At 36.9% G+C, this 26,272-nt stretch overlaps 1 protein-coding gene across 1 annotated transcript; it reads right to left on the reverse strand.

Moving 5' to 3' along the window:
* Positions 1–5,116: 5,116 nt before the first annotated feature.
* Positions 5,117–26,267, reverse strand: LOC113067123 (NLR family CARD domain-containing protein 3-like). Its single transcript, XM_026239394.1, has 6 exons — positions 26,160–26,267; positions 24,127–25,953; positions 23,768–23,941; positions 8,771–8,944; positions 7,984–8,030; positions 5,117–7,899 (listed from the first exon to the last, which is right to left on the reverse strand). The coding sequence occupies exons 1-6, from the start codon at positions 26,207–26,209 to the stop codon at positions 7,370–7,372; spliced, it is 2,802 nt and encodes a 933-aa protein (XP_026095179.1). The 5' UTR covers positions 26,210–26,267; the 3' UTR covers positions 5,117–7,369.
* Between the last annotated feature and the right edge of the window lie 5 nt (positions 26,268–26,272).

Genomic DNA, 26,272 nt, shown 5'->3' on the forward strand with positions numbered 1-26,272 from the left:
GAGGTAGTGCCCCAGCATGGCCCCCCCACTGAAAATGCTCTAGACACGCCCCTGGACGTGCCATAGACCTTCGATCCGTTTTATATTATTATTAATTTCAGGATCAATGATTTAAGTTGTATTTGTAGTAAAATCATGGTAATCACGACACTTACAATAGTAATAAATGAAATGTGAAGTTAAAACACAGTAAACGGGACATTAGTAACTGTAACTGTAGTTTTACTATGGTATATTAATAATCAATACAACAATACAATAATCACCAAACCATGTTTGTATCACTGTAATGTTAGTGTTTTTATGTGCTTTTATATGATAGATATCACAGTAATCATATGTTCTGTACCATGCTTTTAATACCTTTTAATGTAAATCCCAAAAAAAAAAATCAAATTAAAAACAAATAATAAAACATGCATTTTTCCATCTTGCAGTTCATTCATATCAGTTTATATATATATATATATATATATATATATATATATATATATATATATATATATATATATATATATATATATATATATATATAATTTATTTATTATATCTAAATATTTTGCTCACAGATCATTATTAACATTCTGTATATAATTCAATTTTATTTACTCTCCCCTTTTGATTATTTTTATTTTTATTTTTAGCTGAAAATACGTAAAGGCAGTCAGCCCAGTGGTGTTTCTGGAGAGGGATTCCTTCAGAAATGGAGAAGACAGAAAGCTGCGGAGGCAGATATTTGCAGCAGTAAGTCTGTGATCGTTTGTCCCTTTTATTAAACATTCCTGCTGTTATAATTTGTACAGCATTTGTTGTTTCTTAAACTGTTGCACTGTCCAAATACCCACACTTGCCATCTTTGCACTTGACCACTTGATTACTTATTTGACGTCTTTCCTGTATTTGGCCTAGTGTTCGAGTGAGCATGATGACCACAAGTGTGTGTCGAACTTTTCATGACCTGATGACTGTGTTTCCCAATCCTGATCCTGGAGAACCCCAGCACTGCACGGTTTTGGTGTCTCTCTTATCTGCCTTGGAGTCTTCACTGGTGAGCTGATGAGTTGAATCAGGTGTGTTTGATCAGGGAGACATCTCAAATGTGCAGTGTTGGGCTTCTCCAGGACCAGGATTGGGAGCCACTGCCTTATGGGACACTTATGTGTTTAATATCTAATTATCAATATTTCACATACTGTACATTGGACAGCTTTCCATGACCTCTTGTGAGATCTCGGCAAAAAGTCTGACGATTTATTCCAAAACATGTATGATGGGATACACTAAGCTTTGTATAGCGCTCCGGAGCAGTATTGGAGAGGTTTAGTGTGTGTTAAGGACGCTGTGCTTTGGCATTATTAAGACTGGGGACAGTCTCGTTCACACACTGTCACGTACACACACTCTCAAGTGGCCAAGACTGCAAGTGTGGGTATCTGGACAGGGTCAAAGTCTTAAAAATGATCCCTAAACACATCACAGTCTTAATAATCCAGTTTAACACTTGTATGATATTGTACAAGCCCCAGGACTGTCTCATCTGACACTATCAAAAGAATTCATATGACTATAGCTTGCTATTAATTACTTGCTTTCAATAATGGATGCATTTAACATTTAATTATACAGCATCTTTACAGAGGTGTAATGTACAAGTTGCACGTAATTAATAATATTTCCTTCCTTGTGTCTTACAGGATTGTTTGCAGATAATGCTGTTCTTCTTTTTCAGGTCTAAAATATCAAGCTCAACAGCTCACTCAAGAGCCAACCCTCACAAACCTTCCTAAAAACTAAAAGAGCTATTACTGAGTCTCAGCGAATCTTGCCATGATCAGCTCTTCCCAGGTACATTTGTTTAGAATATTTTTTAATCAACATTTACTCCTCAAATGCTCTGGTCTGAATCTTACTTTAAATTAACTTAATTATGTTTAATGAGCAATATTAATTGCACACAGAGTAAGTAGAGATTATCTTGTTTCACAGAAGAGAAGGAAGACCAAGGAAATGATTTGCTCAGGATGAGGAATGAAGACGGCCATCTTGTGCTCAAACAAACAGAAGTCCTCTGGTATGTGTGTGTTGAAGCAATGCTGTGTTATACAACATTTTATGATGATCTCTCACAGAACTGGTCATGTCAGCCTTGATTTCGTTTTATACTATTACAATTACAGCATGTTAGCAAAGTGTGACTGGACATTTTTAATATTATGTTTTTAAAAACACACCACCTGTTTTAAAAGTAGACAAGTATCATGAAATTGGTTTAGTTGATATATACACACCAATTGACATTATTTAATTGTTTTCTAAATGTTATGTTATAAATTGTGAATTGATAGTTGATTGGTTTGAAGCCAGGCCTTACACTGCACAGACTAAAACACATTTGTGAGAGAAGTCAGGAACTTTGGAGAAAGATTCTAGAGGAAGAAAACACATTTACTGCAACAATAGATGAATTCTAGAGTCTCTGAGAACTACACATGCTAATGGAGTCTCATGAGCAAGACCTTTGCCTCTGTAACTTTTTCTTAATTCTTGCAGAATGACATATTTATTGCAGTATTTTTATTTGTACAGATGATCTCATCAGCCAAATGAGGGGTTTTGACCAAGTGATGCTCTTGAAAGGAGTGAAAGAAGAGGATGTGGTAAATTCTCTTCAGAGAAAAAGCTTCTCAAAAGGTCTCAAAGCAGCTTGAAGAATGGTAAGTGTACAGTACTACAAGGGTCATAGTTACTCACCCTGCTAAAACCACACAGAACATAAGATGAGCTCTCTGTCCATTAAACAACTTCATCTGGATTGTTTGTTTCACTTTGACCAGGTCTGGGATGTTATGAAAAACGACATATTAATTATTGGGATTCTTTTTTATTTAAGACATAAACATTTTTGATCGGATTAATAACATCTGGGACATCAGTACACCAGAAAGTAATTTTTTTTATATTTTAGTAACAAATATGCAAATTTTTTGTGAAATAAAGGGAGTTACGAGATGAATTATTCTGCATTACAAGATGGTGCCATGGGCTTTATTGTTAGAAACACTTGAGGGATAACTGAGAATGTAGCAGGAATGATCAACGTGGATCTTGTACTGCATTAAAATCAAGAGCAGGCACATTACTGATGTCCAGCACCTGAGGAGCAAGATACGGGGGTGAGGAGGACATTTTTACACTGATTTTTGCTAATTAGTTATATATATATATATATATATATATATATATATATATATATAAATTAATATTCTTAGCACTGCATTGATTTGTCCTTGTGTAATAGTGAAGTATCACAATGTATACATTGTCCTTGATTACTGCTTTACAGTGGGGAATAGATAAAGGCAAGTTGTTGCAGGTTCATCCATTATATTTCTTGCCATTTACTTAAAAAATCAAAGAAATAATCTATTATTTTCATTATTAAATCATTTCTTTCTAATTTTTCAATGTTTCATCAGATGGCCTCACAATGTCCTGTCAAAAGGTATAATAACCATGATGAATAGAATAGAAAACAGAGGACTGTGAAAACTGTCAGATATAAATGTGACTCAGCTCAGTTTGTTGTCCATGATGAGGAGAATACATATATGTAGGTTTTACTGCCCTTCTACCGCCAGGGGCCCAGTAGCACCCCCCGGAAGAGCCCAAAACTGTACTTTTCAAATGGCTGTAAATCAGAGTCCAATTAACATATCAAAGAGAAAATGGGCAGGATTATTACTCATGCTATGCTGATGAAATAATGTTGAGCTCAGTTTTCAGAAATAAATGGAAAGCTGGCATAAAGGCATTTTAAATATTGCTCACTGTAAATACCACATTTCAGCCTGCCTCTCAAATATATCATAGAGGTTTGCACAATAAACATATTTAGATATCCAGTTTTCCTTAAAATAAATAATTTATTTTGTTTCGTTAATAAAAAGTTTTAAACCACATTACCCACAAGCCTCCGTCGTTCTATCTATGGAAAGACCATGTGTTTGTCAGATAAGAGAGACACCAAAACTGCGCAGTGCTGGGGTTCTCCAGGATCAGGATTGGGAAACACGGTCATCAGGTCATGAAAAGTTCGACACACACTTGTGGTTATCATGCTCACTCGAACACTAGGCCAAATACAGGAAAGACGTCAAATAAGTAATCAAATGGTCAAGTGCAAAGATGGCAAGTGTGGGTATTTGGACAGTGCAACAGTTTAAGAAAAAACAAATGCTGTACAAATTATAACAGCAGGAATGTTTGATAAAAGGGACAAACTATCACAGACTTACTGCTGCAAACATCTGCCTCCACAGCTTTCGGTCTTCTCCATTTCCGAAGGAATCCCTCTCCAGAAACACCACTGGGCTTCCTTTACGTCTTTTCAGCTAAAAATAAAAATAATAAAAAGGGGAGAGTAAATAAAATTGAATTATATACAGAATGTTAATAATGATCTGTGAGCAAAATATTTAGATATAATATATATATATAAACTGATATGAATGAACTGCAAGATGGAAAAATGCATGTTTTATTATTTATTTTTAATTTGATTTTTTTTTTTTGGATTTACATTAAAAGGTATTAAAAGCATGGTACAGAACATATGATTACTGTGATATCTGTCATATAAAAGCACATAAAAACACTAACATTACAGTGATACAAACATAGCTGGTTTGGTGATTATTGTATTGTTGTATTGATTATTAATATACCATAGTAAAACTACAGTTACAGTTACTAATGTCCCGTTTACTGTGTTTTAACTTCACATTTCATTTATTACTATTGTAAGTGTCGTGATTACCATGATTTTACTACAAATACAACTTAAATCATTGATCCTGAAATTAATAATAATATAAAACTGATCGAAGGTCTATGGCACGTCACGTGACAGATAGAGTTTAATCACACTAATTAGCAGCTGTGTTCATTTATTTAAATGCAATGAAACTCAAAGACAGCCGCGGATGACCGATATAATACAGCGATTAAACATATGGCACTAATCTGATTAATAAATAAGACAGAATACATTTTATAAAAGGCATTAAAAGAGCGTATATACGACTACTCACCCAAACTGTGGAACTGATAGCAAGTATCGCGATGTGTGCTGAATGAGACTTCTTGAACGTGATTTCATAGCGATAAACATCTCATGTCCTCGTGTCGAATTCTGACGCCAAAAGTTTCCCACTGAAAGCAATGAAGGTCGCAGTGCTTTGATATTCTATTCGACGCCGGGAGGCACATTTGGCATCATAAAAGTGACGCTAGGGGCGCTTGACCGTGCTTCGGTTTTTGACGCCTTTGGAGTGAGAATGTGAGTATTAAGAAAAGTGACTTGAGTCATGAGATATTACAAGTACAATACCCTTCAGACTCAATATAATAGTACATTTTTGCAGAACCATGAAATAAATTAGGAGTTTTTTAGGAGTAATTTATGCCTAAATAAATTAGGAATTTGAATTAAATGCTTATAGACCTTTAAATAGGGAATCAATGAGAAAAGTGAGATACTACATGAATACATGAATATTCACAAAGAAAGATCTACAGATTTTTTACACTTATCTTTTAAAGTAGAAAGTAAACAGCTAATGTTTTGTAAGACTTTGTATAAATATTATATTTAAAATATGCTTAGCATGCACAATATCTGCATTTATTTTATTATAATTACATAATTATATAATATGATTATAAAGGTTCCCTGTCCATAAATTAAATTCAAATTCAAACATTTAAATTTCATTCTGAATGGTGGACATTCAATAAAATAAATAAATAATAATAATAATAAAATAAATAAATAAATAAATAAATAAATAAAGAGATTGTTCTTTCTGTTTCCAGAAGGGGGCGCTACATGTTCATCAAAGATAGAAGAGTGCTCAGGCTCTAATCCAAATCACCATAAAACGTCCAGTCTGATGCAGCACACATAGCAATATTTTTTTTCTGTCCCAGCTCTGGTCTACACAAACCATTTCTCTTGGCCCACATACCGCAAAGAATGACGGCCCTGGAGTGGCCCAGATCATGATTAAAGACAAGGGCTACACATGGGCCATAACTGGCCTGAGTCTCAGCCAATTAATAGCCCATAAGTGGCCCTACACTGGGCCTTAATATGTTTTAGCATTGGTATCGATTTTCAGCCATAAGTAAACCAGAATCCCCGATCAGCAACACCTGAGCCTTAAATAGTCCAGACCTAATACAGAATATTAAAATGTGATAGTATTGCATTGTATTTCTTTTACAATCTCTCCCCGTGTGATTCTAAGATTAATTGTACTGAGAATAATAACTGAATTAAGTGCAGTTTAATGCAGTTTACTGAATTAATAATTTGCTTAATTTTGAAGTGATAACTTTTCATTCTGTTTTGACTTGCCATTTCAAAGATTAAATAAACCCAAATGAAAGTTCATTAATTAATGAAGACACTGAAGGTACATGATCTGTATTGTGTTAGACTGGACACTGCAGATTTACAGTGAACACACTTCAGGAATAGATCATTCATCTGGAGAAACCGGTTCATTCACTTTTGTCTCATATTCGAGTCTAAGACAGGAGGATCTCAGTGACACTGCAGTTCAAAATACCACACATATCAATTTGCCAAAGAAATAAATAAAGAATTATTTAATTCTGTCAGCCCTAAAGCAGGAAGCAGCTGGTGCGTTCAGAATTCAGGAGATGAAGTGATAGTAGTTAGTTATATGGTTGATATTTTATTGAGTCATCTTAGTTGCATCTCTTTTCATGTTTAGTTAGACACTGTCTGACTAAAATAAATTCAACAAACTTTATTATACCCAACATACTCAACATACAGTTAGGATTACAGTGAGAGAAAAATAACAAAAATGATTGAAATGATTGCAGTGCATAATATGATATGTGTAGGAAGTAATGTGGAAGAGATAAAGAAATAACTTGAATGATGTACAACACAAATGTGTATTTGCTCTTTTAAATATGCTCTCTTATTAATCATAAATATTACTTCTGTTTCTTATTTCTGTAGTTATGTCTATAATTCAAATTTAACCATACCACAAAACCTGTCCTTAACCTCACCCGTATCCCACATCAATAGCAGAAACTGTGTTTTGCAATACAACATCAACACAGTAAGGTTTTTTTTCATCTGTAGTAGTTAAAGTCATCTAATATAAAGTGGGACTGAATATACAGGACATAGTAATTTTACATGTGTTTAACAACATTTTTTTTCAACATGCATTTACTATTTCAGTTAAATTAATAAATTATATACCTCATACAACAAATCTTTTCATTAATGGACATGTGATCATGATTATGAAATAAGTAGAAATCATTTGTTTGTCTGTTGTGTAATCTTACACAGTGAGAGTGAGGAATCAAAAACCTTAAATCCAGCATAGAGGGGTTCAGTGAATGTGGTGCTGAATGTGTGTAAGTGTGTGAGTGTGTGTGTTTCTGAGATGCTGTAGAAGGACAGAGTGCCGGCCGGCCAGTCCAGATACACTCCTACTCTTACAGAGAAGGTTGAAGGAGCAGTAATGTTTTCGTTCTGATTGTTGTGCCAGACAACAAATCCATCACTAATGCAGAAGAGACACCAGGACTTGTTATTGTATCCAACAGTCCCTTCTCTGCTGATTGTTTTGTGGGCCACTGCTATACGAGCCCAGCCAGTCCGCTCAACCTCCCAGTAATGACGTCCAGTCAGACTCTCTCGACACAGAACCTGAGGAATATCTTTAAATCTCTCTGGATGATCAGGATACGACTGCGGCTGTTCCACATATTTCACCTCTCCGTTCTCAGACAGAATGAGTTGAGTGTTTGCTGTGTTTGGATCCAGTGTGAGATCACAGAAATCTGAACACAAGAAGAGAGGAAAAACAGTTGTATACTTTTTTTTGTTGTCAATAAATCTTAAAGAGTGTCAGAGAAAGAACTTACATTTCTGTAGACCTGGTCGGATCCTGAAAGGCTCTCCATGGTCCAAACTACAATGAGACACACACACACACACACGCACACACACACACACATCTTTATCTTCATTTTTTTTTCTTAACTCATTAATTGTCTTTTACAGTGAACACTTTTTTAGAAATATGGAAACAACATTAAAGAATATGGTACAGGTACAGAGTTCTGGCATGAAACTCTGATTGTGGAGTCTAATAGGTCTGATTAAATCTGACGTAATGACATCATCACATGGCACAGCTGATTGTTGCTTTCCTGTATTGGTAGCCAATGAGCTCGCTGCTCAGCATTCAAATATATGACTAGAGTTTGCTGTAAGAAGTGCAGCTTGCTTCAGAAACCCTCCACCTTCCACAGCTCCACATGTATACGTCTGCTACGAGGTGATTCATGTGTGAGGTTGTTTCAGGAATGTTATATTTCAGCAGCAGTATTTCTTACATGCTCACAGCAGTATGTTGTGGATGTATTGGCATGGCAGTAGCAAGTCTCTATACTGTATCTAACGCAGCAGTAGCAGCAACAGCGTAGCAGAACTATTCCACCAAGACCAAATATATTGACATTTTCATGTACATTACCATCCCTCTGAGAGCTGTCATGACAGAACTACATTTCTGAGATAACATAGGGATTTAAGATAGTACATGCAGAGATGAGAAGTACCAGAAAAATAAGTTATTATTTTGATTTCTAAGCAATATTTTGTTTTGTGCTGAAGACATCAATATTTCTTAAATTGTATCCAACATACTTGAGTATTTTTAGTGAGCAGTTTGGATCCTTCAGTTTGTCGGAAAGCAGCTGGACTCCTGCTTGTCCTGGGTGATTGTAGCTCAGCTCCAGCTCTCTCAGGTGTGAGGGGTTTAAACTCAGAGCTGAAGACAGATAATGACAGCCTTCCTCTGTCACCATACAGCCAGACAACCTACAGACACACACAACAGTGAAGATTACATCATCTGTGAAGCCCTCAACTCTCAAACACTTGAGCAATCATTCCTGATCTCAGTTTAAAATCAATTATGCATGTCCTTACATCCATTCTCATGACATCTGTGGAAGATTTTTATTAGTAAAGTTTCAATTAATCAAGTATATAATCAATGTGAATCTAGCCATTTTTGTTTTAAAGTTATTATTCTATTAAACTCTTACAGGCCTAAAATCTAATAGACAAGTTGCCTATGCCCTGGAATGCACAGAGAGAAGCATATGGTCAGACATACCTTAAAGGCCTCCCCTCCCCTTGTGATTTATGATGGTCTAAAAGGAGACATGTCTATGTGGGACCGCCCCATGTATGATGTATATAAGGAAAAACCAAATAACGCACGGGAGAGTTCCTTGCAACGTCCTCTCGACTTTGTTTTGTTTAAAATAAAGTCTTTTCTTCGGTGAGAAACCCCTGACTGAGTGTGATTCTTCTGAGAACCGGCGAAATACACCACAGATTTGGCACCCCAGATGGGACTGGACAAGAGTGGCAGAGTGGACAGCCGCTTTTGAGCTGACCAATGATCAACACAACCGGGTGGCCACCATAAAACAAGGTAAGCATTTTTGCTTATAAAATTCGTTTGTGTTGGTTGAGGTCAGTTCTGAGTGGTAAGGACACTTAAAAAATCTACTCTTCCAAATTTAGAAAAAATAGGATATCCAAATTGAAAAAGGGGTTTCACTCCAGAAGAAATAACCGCATGCACATATTTGGTTTATTGAAAGGAAAAGCCTTGTAAGGTAACCTAGATTTAAAACAAAAAGGGTGTAGGCAAAAAGACATTGTATGCAATGGTCTGTGTTTATCGGATAGCTGTGACCTAGGAAAGGGCAGTGATAAACGGATAAGCAGACAGAATAAGTGGGCCCTTAAGGACGCTCTAGGTAGAGCGAGCTCTAGAAAGAGCTGTGTTTTGTTGTGTGGATGAAACTGTGTCCGGACGAATGACCGTATGAACAATGATGAATGTATGAACAAATAAATTCCGTATTGGGTGGGTAAGGGTCGAGCACCGTTCCTGGACCTTCACTTAGGTGTGAACCGGCAGAATTGGACTCGTCCCAGATCCACTTGAGAGGGATGAATGTATGATGAGCCTTGACAATAAAAGGACAATTAATGAATGATTATCCCTTAGATAAAGGGAAAAAGTATGCAAGCATAAGCACTCTGGCTCAATAAAGAGTGTAGCAAGTGTGAATGGGCTTAGGGAAATAGTATCAATAAAGTTTGAACCGAGATCTATAATAGAGTTTTGAAATTTGGATGTCTGTGTGAAAGGGGAGAACATTTCCTGAGCCCAGTACTGTGGGAGTGAGAGCAAGGGAGGAAGTTCCCACATTAAAGATTTAATACATGGGTGGACAAAAAAGGAAAGAGAAGAAAAAATAAAAATAAAGAATTATTGTTAGAAATAGTTATCTAAAAAGTGATAATAAAATAGGGTAAATAAAATAGACAGTTAAATAGTAATATAAATTTAAAAAAGTGTAAACGCATGAGACAATAAAAAACTAAATTCAAAAGGGTATGACACATAAAAAAGAATAGAAAGTAGGGTGAAAGGGGTAAAAAATAGTTAAATTCAGTGAAAGGAAAGGAAGAGATTGTAACCAAGTTACTATATAAAACTAAAAAGTTGATTGTTGGTGGTAATAATATAAATAAAGATATGGCAGCCACACCAGTGGAAATCCTTGGATTAAAAAATCCACTGTGTAAAGAGCAAATAGACAAAATCTCGAAGAAATGGCAGAAGAGAACAAAAAATATGATGACAAAATGGCCAAAGGAAGGGACATTTGATGTGGCATTGTGTGAGGAAATGGAAACTCTGATAAAAAACTATAAAACTAAAAGCATCAATATGAAAAAAGAAAAAAGAGAAACAAAACGGGAAAAAGAGAAAGAAGTACTTGCGCTGTTTAAAAAAGAAGGTGAAGATATGTTGAAGAGTATACAACAGGCTAGGAAAGTCCTGAAGGAGGCAGAGAAAGATAACATGAGAAAAGAAAAGTTATTTTCAGAGCCTCCCCCCTATCTGCCTTTAGGAAAAGAATTCCCATTACTCAAGGGAACCATGGAGGTAACAGGAGAACTAGAGTTAGAAGGGCAGTTAGAGACGGAAGATAGAGAGGAACCAGCTGTAAAAACACAGAAGCAAACTAGACAGGAGAATGCAGAAGGTCTGCAACTCGACTGTTATAGACAAGCACGTACAGCGTTAGAAAAAATGAAAGCATGTCAGGAAGACAAAACCTGGTTTGAGGAAGGATTAGAAAGAAAACGGAAGATAGAGATATTGTAGCACAAGTACAAGCTTTGGAAGAAGAAATGGAAGAGAAAATTAGAGAATCAGGGAAAAAGATCAGAGAGGTAAATAAATTGGAAAGAGGAAAGAGTAAGTTGTTCTATGATAGTGAGGATGAGAATCAGGCAGAGGAGTTATTTGAGAACGGTAAATGGGAACAGGGCAGAGATAAAGGGACACTTAGACCACTGGCCGCACAGCTCCCAATTTTAATCAAGGGTGAGCAGGGACAGTATGTCCCCTGGGCTTCACGGGACCTCGAGGGGCTTGTCACTCGCCTTCCTGATATTCATGAGGGTGCAGGGAAATTCATTAAAGTGTTTGAAGAGGAAACAATGGGAAAGCTATTGGCAGTGGGAGATGTTAAAGCTCTGCTGGCTAAAATTCTTGGAGGGACAAAGATGGATGAAATTCTTCTTACCACGACTCTAAATAGAGCAGTGAACTCTCACAATATGGATGGGATTGTTTTTGATGCATTCCGCCCAGCAGTATGGCAGGCATTGCGTGCAGAGTAAATGCAACAGCCGAACAAATGACTCTAATGCCTCCAGTAATTGCTCCACAACCTACTACTCAGTCAAGCCTACTTACAGCAGTCCCTCCAAATGAACACTTGAACTCTGTGCCCATAATAAATGTTTATACTCAACAGCCAGGACAAATGGGATGGAGAAAAAACCCCATACAGCAAAGAGGCAGAGGCAGAGGCAGAGGCAGAGACAGGCCTCCCCCCTTGTGCTGGGGCTGTGGACAGCCCGGACACATCAAAGCTGACTGTCCAACTCAACAATGGCCACAGCAACCTCAGGGTAGAAGGGAGATGAGCTGGCAACAGCCTACTCGGGGCCCAGTGCAGGGCCCAGTAAACCCTTGGGGAGGTCCCAATCCAGGCTATTAGGGGTGCCCAGAGAATCCTAAAGGGGAGAGTCAGCTTCCAATTTTATCAACAAAAGCTGATCAAGAGCCTATTATGCAGATTAAAATAGAGGGAGAACCATTTCCATTTATGGTAGATACGGGGGCAAATTTAACATGCATTAATTTGAAATATGCTTCACATCTCCCCTTGTCTGGAAAATTTGCAAAGACAATAGGATTCTCGGGAAAAATGCAATTGATTCCCATAACAGCTCCAGTGTGTCTACAAACAAAAGATCAAAGTATAACAATGCCCATTCTGGTATCAAATCAAACTCCTATTAATTTGTTAGGAAGAGATGCATTATGTAAATTAGGACTACAAATTTGGTGTTCTCCAGAAGGTATATATATTGATTCAATAGGAACAGAAAAACAAATGATGGTTGCAGAGCCAAAAGCAAATGTTTTTTGGATAGGACAGATAGAACAAGATGTGAGACAGACAGTCAATAAATGGGGAAAGTTTATTGAAGCACAGATACCTGAAGCACAGCTATCAAAGTCTGAATTTCATTGCACAATGATGTATGATCAAGAAAGGGATGAAGATATAGAACAGAAATGGCAAAAAGAAACAAAAGGACAGCAGATTGAAATAGTCTCCCAGTACATCATCATAGGTAAGGAGGGAGCAGCTTTAAACATACCAGAAAGTGAGTTTGTCAAAAAATGGTTCAATGTAAATAACTCTGTCCCGCATATTGCAGTATATGTAGGAAGAAATTGGAAAGCAAAATATTTAGGACCAATGATGAAAAGGGCAGAACAAAGCAAATGGGAATCAACAGAAAACCCATTGATTTTTCATTCAGCTGACAAAAATTACATCAAAATTCTGTGTGCAACCAGTTTACTGGGAATTCCACAGGAAGTAGTTATCAGCCAAAATAAAATGACACAGATGACTACAGCATCTGATTTAATAAACACAAATGAGACTGAATTATTTAAGGAAATGGAGTGTCAGGTACCAACTGAGCTATGGTCTCAACATGACACAGATATTGGATTAATAAAATCAGCAAATCCAGTAAGAGTTCAACTAAAGCCAAATGCACGTCTGCCTAGAAAAGCACAATATCCCTTACGGGCAGATGCGGAAGCAGGAATAAAGGAGACAATTGAAGGCTTAGTGAAGGCAGGGGTATTGATAGAAACTACTAGTTACTGTAACACTCCAATTATGCCTGTAATCAAATCAGACAAAAATAGATGGCGACTTGTTCATGATTTACGAACAATAAATGAAATAACGGAAGATATGCCAGCTGAGGTACCAAACCCGCACACTTTACTGACAAATGTCCCTCCTGATACCAAATACTTTACTGTAATTGATCTTTGCTCTGCCTACTTTAGTGTACCGCTTGCAGAAGAGAGTAAATATTTATTTGCATTTACACTTGCAAATAAGCAATATACATATACCAGGCTTCCTCAGGGATATAAACATTCACCACATATATTCAACAAGATTTTGAAGGCTGATTTAGAAGACCTTGTAATAGACGGTACACTATTACAATACATGGATGATTTGATTATCTGTTCTACCTCACTAGAACAATGTCACAAAGACTCAATTAAGGTGTTGACAAAATTAGCAGAAGGAGGACACAAGGTGTCTAAAAACAAATTGCAGTATTGCCAGCCTCAAGTGGAATACTTGGGAAGATTAATTGCATTTGGTACACGAGCTATAGCACCAGCTCAGTTAGAAGGTATAAGTAAAACACCGTTACCTCAGACAGTAGGACAAATGATGACGTTTCTAGGAATGACAGGCTTTAGTGCCGATTGGATAGAAGACTATGCAGTTAAGACAGGGCCTTTGAGAGAAATTATGAAACAAGCAGGATTACAACATTTAAGAAATCCATTAAAATGGAACACAGATGCCTTACTAGCATTTGAAGCAATAAAAAAAGAATTACAACAGGCCCCTGCCCTGGGAATGGCAGAATATGATAAAATGTTTCATCTATACGTGGCAAATAGAGTTGATGGTTATGCATCAGCTGTATTAATGCAAGAGACCTGTAGTGGGAGGAAAAAACAGCCTATAGCATACTATAGCACAAAATTAGACAATGTAGCCCATGGATACCCACCATGTTACCAACAGGGTTTAGCTGCAGTGTATTATGCTTATGAAAAAGCATCCACAATAACTATGGGGTATCCAGTAACAATATATACCCATCACAAAGTTGTGGAATTAATAGAACAAGGGAAATTTGTTCTGACACAAGCTCGAATTCTAGCCTATTCCTCATTACTCACATATCCAGATATTACTATTAAAAGATGCCATACAGTTAATCCAGCTGAATTAATTCCTTTGGCTTTTGAAGGAGAACCTCATGAGTGTGTGAATGAGTCCTTGGCATTTACTAGATTACGACCAGATCTAGAATCAACACCTATTACTGAAGCAGAAGTAACTTACTTTGTAGATGGTTCTAGCTTTAGGGATCACGAAGGAAATCATACAGGATATTCAGTAGTGAAGAAAAACAAAAAAGAATTTGAATCTGTAATATCACAACATTGTGTACAGCCCTGCTCTGCTCAATTAGCAGAATTAAAAGCTCTCACAACTGCATGTCAGTTAGCAAAAGGACAAACTGCTAACATTTTTACAGATTCAGCGTATGCTCATGGTGTATGTCATCTATTCGGAGCAGTGTGGAAACAAAGAGGTTTCAAAAAGAGTGATGGGACTCCCATTCAACATAGTGAACAAATAGGGCAATTGATTTCTGCTATGATGCTACCAAAACGACTAGCAATAATCAAATGTCAAGCACACAAGAAGGGAAATGACTATGTCATCAAAGGAAATAATGCAGCAGATCTAGAAGCTAAAAAAGCTTCAGGGTGTCAAGTAGCAGTATTAGCACCTGTTGTACTTATCGAGCCTCATCCTCAATTGGATGACATTATTCGAATACAACAACAAGCAGGCCCCTATGAACAATCAATGTGGCAACAAAGGGGAGCTAAAAAAGACTCACAGGAAATTTGGCGTACACATGAAGGACACATTGTTGCACCTACTTCAATGTTGAATATTCTTATTACAGATGCACATGGTTTTGACCATTGTGCAAGGGGAGAAGTAGTAAGAAAAATTAAACAGCAAGGATATTGGTCTCCTTATTTATATGCAATGGTGGATGAATTTTTGTCCACATGTGAAGTATGTGCTAAATACAATGTAAGAAAAGGCATGGTGACACCAATAGGCCATATTCCAACACCCGAAGGCCCCTTTAAACATCTTGTATGTGATTATGTGGATATGATAAAGCGTGTACAAGGCAAAAGATACATGCTTGTTATCATAGACAGGTTTAGCAGATGGGTGGAAGCAGTACCATCCGCGGATCTAGGAGCAGGAACTGTAATTAAATTCCTAACAAGAGAGGTAATTCCTAGATTTGGAATTCCATCAGAAATAAGTTCAGATAATGGGTCGGCATTCATACAAAAAACTGTGAAACAAGTGTTGCAACAATTAAGAATAAAAAAGAGACTAGGATGCGTTTATAGACCTCAGTCACAAGGGATAGTGGAGAGGGTTAATGGAGTTATCAAGGCTAAAATAAACAAAATATGTGAAAGTACTAAACTTAATTGGATTGATGCATTACCGCTCGCACTAATGAGCTATCGCATGCAAACTAACAGGAGCACACACTTAACACCGCATGAAATGCTTACGGGTCGACCCATGCCTGTGCCATATTGTAGAGGTCCCTATAAAGGACCTCCTCTAGAACAATTACAAATGGAACTTCGCTCTTATATGAAGAAACTAACTGCCATACATAAAGCTATCTATTTACAGGAAAAAAGAAAAGAGCCCAGTGAGGAATCGGAGACGGTCTGTCCAGTTGTTCCAGGGGACCAAGTTTATCTGAGGGTATTCCGGAGAAAATGGAATGAGCCCAGGAGAGAAGGACCCTACACAGTGGTGAGAGCTACTCCAACAGCAGTCCAAGTGGAGGGAAGCACAACCTGGTATCATCTAAACCACTGTACTAGAGTTCCCACAGGAAAGGCAGAAAGAAAGGAAAGCAGACAACCAGACAATACAGGAGAGAGCGATGAGGAAGAATCAGAGACACATGATGAAGTGCAAACTGACGAGAGCTCTTTCCTTCTGTCAGACAAACTGGAGAGGACAGAGAATAAGTCTGACAACATGTCTGAAGACCATTCTATGCCTAAATGAATCTCATAATGCAGACTCAAACTCAATCGATAGAAAGCAACCTGACTTCCCTTCAATTGACTTTACAACCTTTGAACAAAAGTGATAATGTGATCAACCCAACAGAACCAACGATAATCAAAAATCGTAGAGACATTGATTATGATGTTCAAGGTGATGAAGACGTTAGTCAAATTGATGCATTATGGGATACAGCCCAAAATAATGAATGGTATAAATGGGCAGCCTTTACAGCTAAAGAAACAGGAAAAGAAAATTGCTTGCTGTGCTCCAAATCTCCGTTAAACAAAGTAATAGCCATACCAAATCCATATGACTACCGAAAATGTGCCCAATTTGGAAGAAACTTTTGTCATTTAACAGATTTTACCAGGCCATATTGTATTGCCGAATGCCTTGGATTTTTAGGAAATCCTAAATTAACAGATTATTTCTTTAGACCACTCTGGGGATCCTGGTGTCAGTATTCAGATATCGGTCAAAATATAAAAATTGAAAAACAAAAAGTAGAGATTCCAAAATGGTATAGCATAGATTATAAACAAGAATATGAGTGTTTCCATAAACCAAAAGGAACCCAAGATGTGGGTAAATTTAAAGGAAGATGTGCTATTATTTGGTATATAGATAAGAAAAATTCTTGGAAATCAGGAGTTCCTTCTAGAGCTCCAGATCTTTTAGCATTCGGAACAACTAAAGGAAGTAAGATAGCACCTGAAAAATGTGAAAATCAAACTATAGCCTTACCTCCAATAGAAATTTATGAAGATCAATCATTAATAATAGCAGATTTCTTTTGGATCTGTGGAGGTGAAATATTATTGCCGTCTTTACCAGTTGGATGGAAAGGTATATGTGTAAGAGTAAGGTTACTTCAAGAAGTTAGCATGGCACAATGGGGAACAGAACAGAGCACGAAAAAGGAAGACAATAGAACTAAAAGAGGATACGAGCCAGACCCTGATATATATTTAGACTCAATTGGACAGCCAAGAGGAATTCCTAATAAATTCAAGGCAAGAAGTGAAATAAAAGGAGGTTTTGAGTCAATCCTGGTTTGGATCACACCAAACAAAAATACAGAGTGGATTAATTATATCTATTATAATCAACAAAGATTCATTAATTATACTGATGAGGCTTTAACTTTACTAGGCGACCAAGTGCATGCAACAAGCAGAATGACATGGCAAAATAGACAGGCTCTTAATTGGCTCTTGGCAGACAAGGGAGGAGTTTGTGTTATGTTTGGAGATCAATGTTGTACATTTATCCCAAATAACACCGCCCCTGGAGGAGCTTTCAGTGAAGTTATGACAAAAATTAAAAAATTAAGAAATGAAATTACAACAAATGCCGGCAGAGACCAACACATTTGGGATTGGATTGATGTGAAATTTGGAGCATGGGGAGCATGGTTTGTTAAACTAGGAATGTTTTTAGGAGTTGCCATATTAATAGGAGGATTATTATTTTGCTGTGTATTGCCTTTATTAAGATCATTAATCATCAATGCTACTGTTAAGCAAATGGGAGTGATAAAAGTCCCAATTAATCAACAAAGGATCATTGAAAAGAGTCTGGAGGAATATTATGAAGGATGGCTAAACAAACTGAACTTGAATGAGCAAACTTTGGACGATAGTTCTATCAACTCTGAGGATGATGAAGATGTCTAAGGGTTAACCATACCCTGGATATAAGTGCCAGTTGAACTTTGGCCCAGGGAGGCTCTCTACGATACATAAAGTATCTGAGCCGAAGATCAACTTTTATAATCTTGTGATATTCAATTATTGATGTAATGTATGTATTTTATGTATTTTATACATAACTGTGATAACCACAGGCAAGTGCTGAACCAATTACACGCTCACGCTTTTAACATTGTGTACTATTAAAGAAGGAATTTGGGAGACTGGATCTTTTACTCCCTCCTCGTCAAATAAGGAGAGAGATGTTTGGTCCAGTAATCCCTCAGAGTGGAATTCCATAATCTAGTCACTGGTGATAATACAATGTGACTTATTTAGTCACTAGGTAGTGTAACTAATATGACTGGATTATGGAGTAGCACTCTGGATAAGAATAATCAAATGTGAGACTTATTAAGTCTCAAAGGGGAGAATATGTGGAAGATTTTTATTAGTAAAGTTTCAATTAATCAAGTATATAATCAATGTGAATCTAGCCATTTTTGTTTTAAAGTTATTATTCTATTAAACTCTTACAGGCCTAAAATCTAATAGACAAGTTGCCTATGCCCTGGAATGCACAGAGAGAAGCATATGGTCAGACATACCTTAAAGGCCTCCCCTCCCCTTGTGATTTATGATGGTCTAAAAGGAGACATGTCTATGTGGGACCGCCCCATGTATGATGTATATAAGGAAAAACCAAATAACGCACGGGAGAGTTCCTTGCAACGTCCTCTCGACTTTGTTTTGTTTAAAATAAAGTCTTTTCTTCGGTGAGAAACCCCTGACTGAGTGTGATTCTTCTGAGAACCGGCGAAATACACCACACATCAAGGTACTGTTTATGCATTAATACACTGAAGTGACACTAGAGATCATGAAATGATAATCAGTCATGATCATTCATCACACAGACAGATACAGGACATTCACTCTAAAGTGAGTTTAAGACAGGAGTAAAATGCAACACAACATCTCGCAACAGGCTCTTTTAAAATAACTATTTTTAACTTGACACAGCACATTAAAATCACAACGCTGAGTGCTGAACTTTGGTCATGCTAAGGAAAATAGTTTGTTCACTTATTATTATATTGGTGTAATCTGCAGACATTGCAAAAAGTTGGGCTTTCTGAGGTATTTTTCTGTGAGTCAGACATCAAGTTTTCAGGTAAAACCCCTCATACTGGCCTCACCTCCTGTGTCAGCTTGATTTCAAAGATTTAACTCAGCAGGAAGAGGGAAAGATGCTAATGCATCACACCCTTCTTTTAATGCACCACCTCAGCTTAGGCATCCATACAATAGTAACTGTACTGTGAATGAGAAGGAGGAAAAAAACTGACACAGAAGCTAGGAGAGGAGTGGTAAGTGTTAGATATCTGTCATTATTTCATTACTACTACTATTACTGTCATTTTATCATTATCATTATTATAATTACTGTCATTATTGATATTACTGTTGCTGTCATCACAAAATATTATCATCATCGCCATCTTTAGCATTACTATTGCTATTACTACCATGTTATTATTAATATTATTATTATTATTGTTGATGTTGCTATTAATGTTATTATATTATTATTGATATTACTACTGCTGTCAATAAAAAATATGATCATCATCACCATATTTAATATTACTGTTGTTACTATTATAATTAATATAAAAATATTATTAGTAGTAGTATTGAAATTACTATTTCCGTCAACACAAAATATTATCATCACCATCTTTAGTATTAGTATCACTAATGTTATTCATATTTTTATCAATATTATCTATTACTTATTATTTATTTGACTATTTCCATCTACACAACTTATCAGCACCATCTTTAGTATCACTATTGTTATTAGTATTACTGTTGCCACCATCACAAAATATAATAATAATAATAATAATAATTATTATTATTATTATTATTATTATTATTATTATACATGTTATTACTATTTAAATACTTTTTACTATTACTTATATTACTCATTGTCATTTCTGCTTATTTTTCATTGCTGTTACAATTAGTGATGGGATTTATGGCTCTTTGAGGGGATCCGGATCTTCGCGATCCGTTCCTTTCAAAGAGCCGTTCAAAAGAATGGCTCTTTTGGCTCTTTTTAAATATTTAGTCAGTTTTAAGAAGCCAGCTTGGGAGCATCTCAGTTTATCCTGGAAATAATCACTGGGAGGTATTATGAGGTGAGATTTGTAATCAAATAATTAAAGCTCAGATATCACACACCAATATCTGAGTTTGAATTATTCTGAAATATTGATTATTACCTAATTTCTCATGTGTCGACTATATTCCATAGGGTTGCACAAATCCCTCTGCTTAGACAGTGACATCATTATTTTGATTTACCTTTAGTACAAAGTGTGTGTGTGTGTGTGTGTGTGTGTGTGTGTGTGTGTGTGTGTAAAACTACGTTGACTTATGTTATTCATACAATACCTACTCACAAATAAACATAAAAAACAAAGCCGGCTGCAATTAATTTCTGTGCAAAACAGCTTTTACTACAAACACTTCCACACAAGAACATTGTTATCACACAAGAACATTTTGATAGAAAACTAATTTTTTTTTTAAGTAGATAAAATTAGAATAAATAAAATGGAAATATCTACATACTACATACTATTACTACTGTAAACTTTGCAAATAGGACATCAGCCCCTTCAAGTCAATGAACAATAACAAAGTGGGCTGCAATGAATGTCTGTGGAAAACAGCTTTTAGTGAAACATTTCTATACAAGTACAGTATCACAAAAGAACATTTTTAATGATTTTAAAATAAGTTTTAAATGAACACAAAATGCAATGTAAATGCATGCACAACTAATAACTAATATCATCACGCTATAAAGGGTTGGCCTGCGCTGGGTGCGCCCCTCCCCCTATAACTGTTCTGTCTCCTGGCGGAGCTCATTTGTATGAACACGCATAGGAAAAAAGAACGATAGAAAGAACGGCTCCTCTCCAGTCGCGACTCGGCTCCCATCGTTCATGTTTATGAGCCGTTCAAAAGAATCGGTTCGTTCGCGAACGTCACAACTCTAGTTACAATCATTGCTGTTTTATTGATGTTTTTGTGTTTTGTTGTTGTGTTTTGTGTTCACCCTATGTTGTATGTTTTTGCACTCCTAATAAAAATAAATAAAGAGGAGAAGAGTAGTTGGCGACAACTGATAGAAAGGACATATCTGCTGCCTTGACAACATAAGCCGCGTTTCCACCGCAGGAACTTTACCCAGGAACTAGGGACTTGGTCCGGTACTTGGTGTGTTTCCACCTCAGGAACCAGGAACTAAATAAAAGTTCCGGGTAAAAAAATGCCCCCCAGAAAGTCCCTGCTGGCGAGGTGGTACTTTTTTAAAGTTCCGGAACTTTCGGGGGCGGGACTTTGGCGCTAAACATCCTGATTGGTTGAGTTCACGCAGCATTAGTTGAGTTCAACCACCATTTATTCGGATCAACATTTTCAAAATATTACTGTTATTGTGTCATGAAATGTAATTTTAAAAGTATTTCAGGCGAGAATGTAGTTGTTTCAAACTCAAATCTGTTGTTTATTTATAAAGACAGCGCCTATTTAAAAATGCGTTTCGCCGATCTCGTAGACGGTGAGCTCCACTCGATCAGCGGGAGCTCAGTCCTCATGTATCCGCAGAGAGCAGCCTCTCCTGGGATAGACCTTCTGATATGCGCCGCTGGCTCTGATGTGTCTTTAGTGGTTAAACATAAAATATAATTCAGCTGCGGGGTAAATTTAACAGGTTTTCTTTGGTCTGTATTCAATTTATCTATATGTAAAAATGAAAATAAAAAGGCAAGTCTATATAATATTTCTTTCATTGTAATGGCTGTATATAACGTTACACTTATCCCTGAACTAAGTACATTTCTGCAGCTGTTATTATGTTTAAATGAAAATAAAAGGAGGCAGTGGTATTTTATATCCTATTTCGTTTTATTGTAAATATACTGAGAGGAAAATAACAGTAGCCAAAGCGATCTGAGTTCACGCAGCATTGGTTGAGTTCAACCACCATTTATTCGGATAATTTTCAAATATTACTGTTATTGTGTCATGAAATGTAATTTTAAAAGTATTTCAGGCGAGAATGTAGTTGTTTAAAACTCAAATCTATGGTTTATTTATAAAGACAGCGCCTATTTAAAAATGCGTTTCGCCGATCTCGTAGACGGTGAGCTCCACTCGATCAGCGGGAGCTCAGTCCTCATGTATCCGCAGATTGCAGCCTCTCCTGGGATAGACCTTCTGATATGTGCCGCTGGCTCTGATGTGTCTTTAGTGGTTAAACATAAAATATAATTCAGCTGCGGGGTAAATTTAACAGGTTTTCTTTGGTCTGTATTCAATTTATCTATATGTAAAAATGAAAATAAAAAGGCAAGTCTATATAATATTTCTTTCATTGTAATGGCTGTATATAACGTTACACTTATCCCTGAACTAAGTACATTTCTGCAGCTGCTATTATGTTTAAATGAAAATAAAAGGAGGCAGTGGTATTTTATATCCTATTTCGTTTTATTGTAAATATACTGAGAGGAAAATAACAGTAGCCAAAGCGATCTGAGTTCACGCAGCATTGGTTGAGTTCAACCACCATTTATTCGGAAAATTTTCAAATATTACTGTTATTGTGTCATGAAATGTAATTTTAAAAGTATTTCAGGCGAGAATGTAGTTGTTTAAAACTCAAATCTATGGTTTATTTATAAAGACAGCGCCTATTTAAAAATGCGTTTCGCCGATCTCTGCGACGGTGAGCTCCACTCGATCAGCGGGAGCTCAGTCCTCATGTATCCGCAGATTGCAGCCTCTCCTGGGATAGACCTTCTGATATGTGCCGCTGGCTCTGATGTGTCTTTAGTGGTTAAACATAACATATAATTCAGCTGCGGGGTAAATCTAACAGGTTTCTTTGGTCTGTATTCAATTTATCTATATGTTAAAATGAAAATAAAAAAGGCAAATTTATATAATATTTCGTTTCATTGTAATGGCTGCATATACACATTTCCCTGAACTAAGTACATTTCTGCAGTTGTTATTATGCTTAAATGAAAACGAAAGGAGGCAGTGGTATTTGATATCATTCGTTTTATTGTAAATATACAGTAAGGAAAATTGGAGTAGCCATGACGAGCAGACTGAAGTTATCAAGTACGCTGCTGTTTATAGATTTACCGGACTTGCGTCGTCGCGGACATCACACTCCCGAGACTAATGCACAAAGTCTGAACCAACTACCGAGGATGCACGTCCAAAATCAGCGTACTTTTTTTTTTTTTTTTTTTTTTTTTTAATCAGCGGTACTTTGTTTTGAGAAACGCGCGCAGACCTACGTCACCAGTCTATTTGCCTTATCTACCCGGTACTTTACACCGCGGTGGAAACGCAGAAAGCAACAGGTCTGGGGGGAAAAAAGTTCCTGGGAAAAAAAGTTCCTGGTACAAATGTTCCGGGTAATTTCGGTGGAAACGCGGCAATAGAGAAACCTGAGGAAATTAGAAATGCATAATATTTCAAAATACCTTAAAATGTTCAGCTGACATTTTGGACTCTTCAGCCCATCAGAGAGTAGCTTCACTCCTGAATCCTGCAGGTCATTGTTACTCAGGTCCAGCTCTCTCAGGACAGAGTTTGAGGATTGTAAAGCTGATGACACAATTTCATAGGATTGACCAGTGAGATTACAGCCAGCAAGACTGAAACAGAACAGAACACAAACTAATTAAGTAATTATTCTTATACTTCAATCATTCTTTATCATTCCAATTACATATGTTTAATTCTTGTAAAACAGATCAGAACATTATAAAAATAAGCAAAACAGAAAGTGCAATTCCATTCAGAAGAGACTCTTCATTGTGACACATGATTAAACACTCACAGAGCTTTTCTGCAGTTGATCACAGCTGGTATCAGTCTTCTTCTGCCCTCATCTGATGTGTTGTATTTCTTGAGATCCAGCTCATCTAGCACCTCCTCTGATATCTGAAGCATGTAGGCGATTGCTGAGCAGTGAGATGGAGAGAGTTTTTTTTCTTTGTGTTTCTCTGATTTCACAAACTCCTGAATTTCTGTGGACAGAGTCTGATCTTTGACTTCCAGCAGACAGAGGAACAGATTGATAGATCTTTCAGTGAAGAGTCCATGTTCATCTTTGATCTTTTCTTTAATATACTGTGTGGTTCTCCTGATGCTCTCTGAGCTGTTCTCTGTGTTTGTCAGTAGATCCTGTAAGAGTCTCTGATTGGACTCCAGTGAGATGCCCAGCAGGAACCGTAGGAACAGATCCAGATGTCCATTTTTACTTTCTAAGGCTTTATCTACTGCACCTTTATGCAAATTGTACATTGGATCAAAGTTCTTAAGGGCTTCCATGGTGCTGCTTAAATAGCAGTTAAACACATAGAAAGCAGCGAGAAACTCCTGAACGCTCAGATGAATGAAGCAGTAGACCTTCCTCTGATGAATCACTGATTCTTCCTTAAAGATCTCAGTACAGAAACCACAATACACTGAGGCTTCAGTAATGTCTAAGTCGCTCTCTCTCAGGTCTTCCTCATAGAGCATCACATTGCCCTTCATCAGCTGCTTGAAAGCCACTTCAGCAAGTTTCACAATCACTTCTCTTTTGGTCTTTTTGAGTTTCTGAGTTTCTCTCTCTTCATACTTACTCATCTGAATCAGCAGAAAGTGGATGTACATTTCAGTAAAAGTTTGAGGGATTTCTGCACGCAGATCTTCTTTCAGGAGCTTCTCAATCACAGTGGATGAGATCCAGCAGAAGACGGGGATGTGGCACATGATGTGGAGGCTTCTTGCTCTTCTGATGTATGTGATGATTCTGCTGGCTTGAAGATTATCACTGATTCTCTTCCTAAAATATTCCTCTTTCTGAGGGTCATTGAAACCTTGAATTTCTGTCACACGGTTGATGTATTTGGAGGGGATCTGATTCGAAGCTGCTGGTCTAGAGGTGATCCAGATGAGAGCAGAGGGAAGCAGATCTCCTCTGATGAGGTTTGACATCAACACAGCCACTGATGAAGACTCATTCACATCACAAACTTTCTCATCGTCTGAAAACAGTGACATTCTGCTTTCATCCAGACCATCTAGAATCAACATAACTTTACACTCCTCATAAATCTTTAAGTCCTGAACTTGATGCTCAGGATGGAAGTCCAGCAGAAGTCTGTGATGACTGTACTGACAATCTTGAATCAAGTTCAGCTCTCGAAATGGAAACACAAACATGAAATCCACATCCTGATTGGCTTCTCCCTCTGCCCAGTCTAGAATGAACTTCTGCACAGAGACAGTTTTTCCAATTCCAGCGATGCCTTTAGTAAGAACAGTCTTGATTTTGTCTTTCTCCTCATATCCTGGTTTAGATAAGGCTTTGAAGATGTTATTACAGTTTATTGGATTTTGTTGTGAGTGTTGTGCTCCTGATGATTTCTCCATCTGTAAAACCTCATGTTCTTCATTCACTCCTTCTCTCTCTCCTTCTATGATGTAGAGCTGTGTGTAGATCCTGTTCAAGAGGGTTTCATTTCCTTGTAGTTTGTTTCCTTCAAATAAGAAGCCAAACTTGTTCTTCATGCTGGTTTTGTGCTGGTCTTTGACTCTCTGCAGGACTGCTTCAGTTCTTTTCTGCTTGATGTGGGTCTGATCGTAGGATGCAATTTTATCATCTATCTCCTCAATCCTGGAATCAAAATAAAGAAAAGCAAAAAATGGCAATAACAGTAAATACAATGTTTGTTTAGCATTTTAAGAAACATAACATTATGGATTTTATACTTTATGTTGTATATTTTGGAGAACATTTAGTGTTTGTTAGGTTTCTTACAGTATAACATTATTTAATCAAGGTAAATCAGAGTAAATCAGCAACTAAATATTTATACTAACTGTGGAGCAGAAGTCACTGTTCCATCATTGAATGAAAAGGGAAAATTCATGGATCTTGTGCTATTCACAGAGACACCGCTGAGTTCTGGAGATTTTGATCTTTTCTTCCTGTT

This window comes from Carassius auratus, chromosome 50, assembly GCF_003368295.1.
Source record: "Carassius auratus strain Wakin chromosome 50, ASM336829v1, whole genome shotgun sequence".
NCBI lineage: Eukaryota > Metazoa > Chordata > Actinopteri > Cypriniformes > Cyprinidae > Carassius > Carassius auratus.

Coding starts and splice junctions, on each gene's coding strand:
- LOC113067123 (XM_026239394.1), bottom strand. CDS start 26,209: ATGAATTTTCCCTTTTCATTCAATGATGGAACAGTGACTTCTGCTCCA. Junction 8,945..23,767: donor TGTCAGCTGAACATTTTAAG/GTATTTTGAAAT, acceptor GTGTGTCTGTAG/GTTGTCTGGCTGTATGGTGA. Junction 8,031..8,770: donor TGCTCACTAAAAATACTCAA/GTATGTTGGATA, acceptor GTCTCATTGTAG/TTTGGACCATGGAGAGCCTT.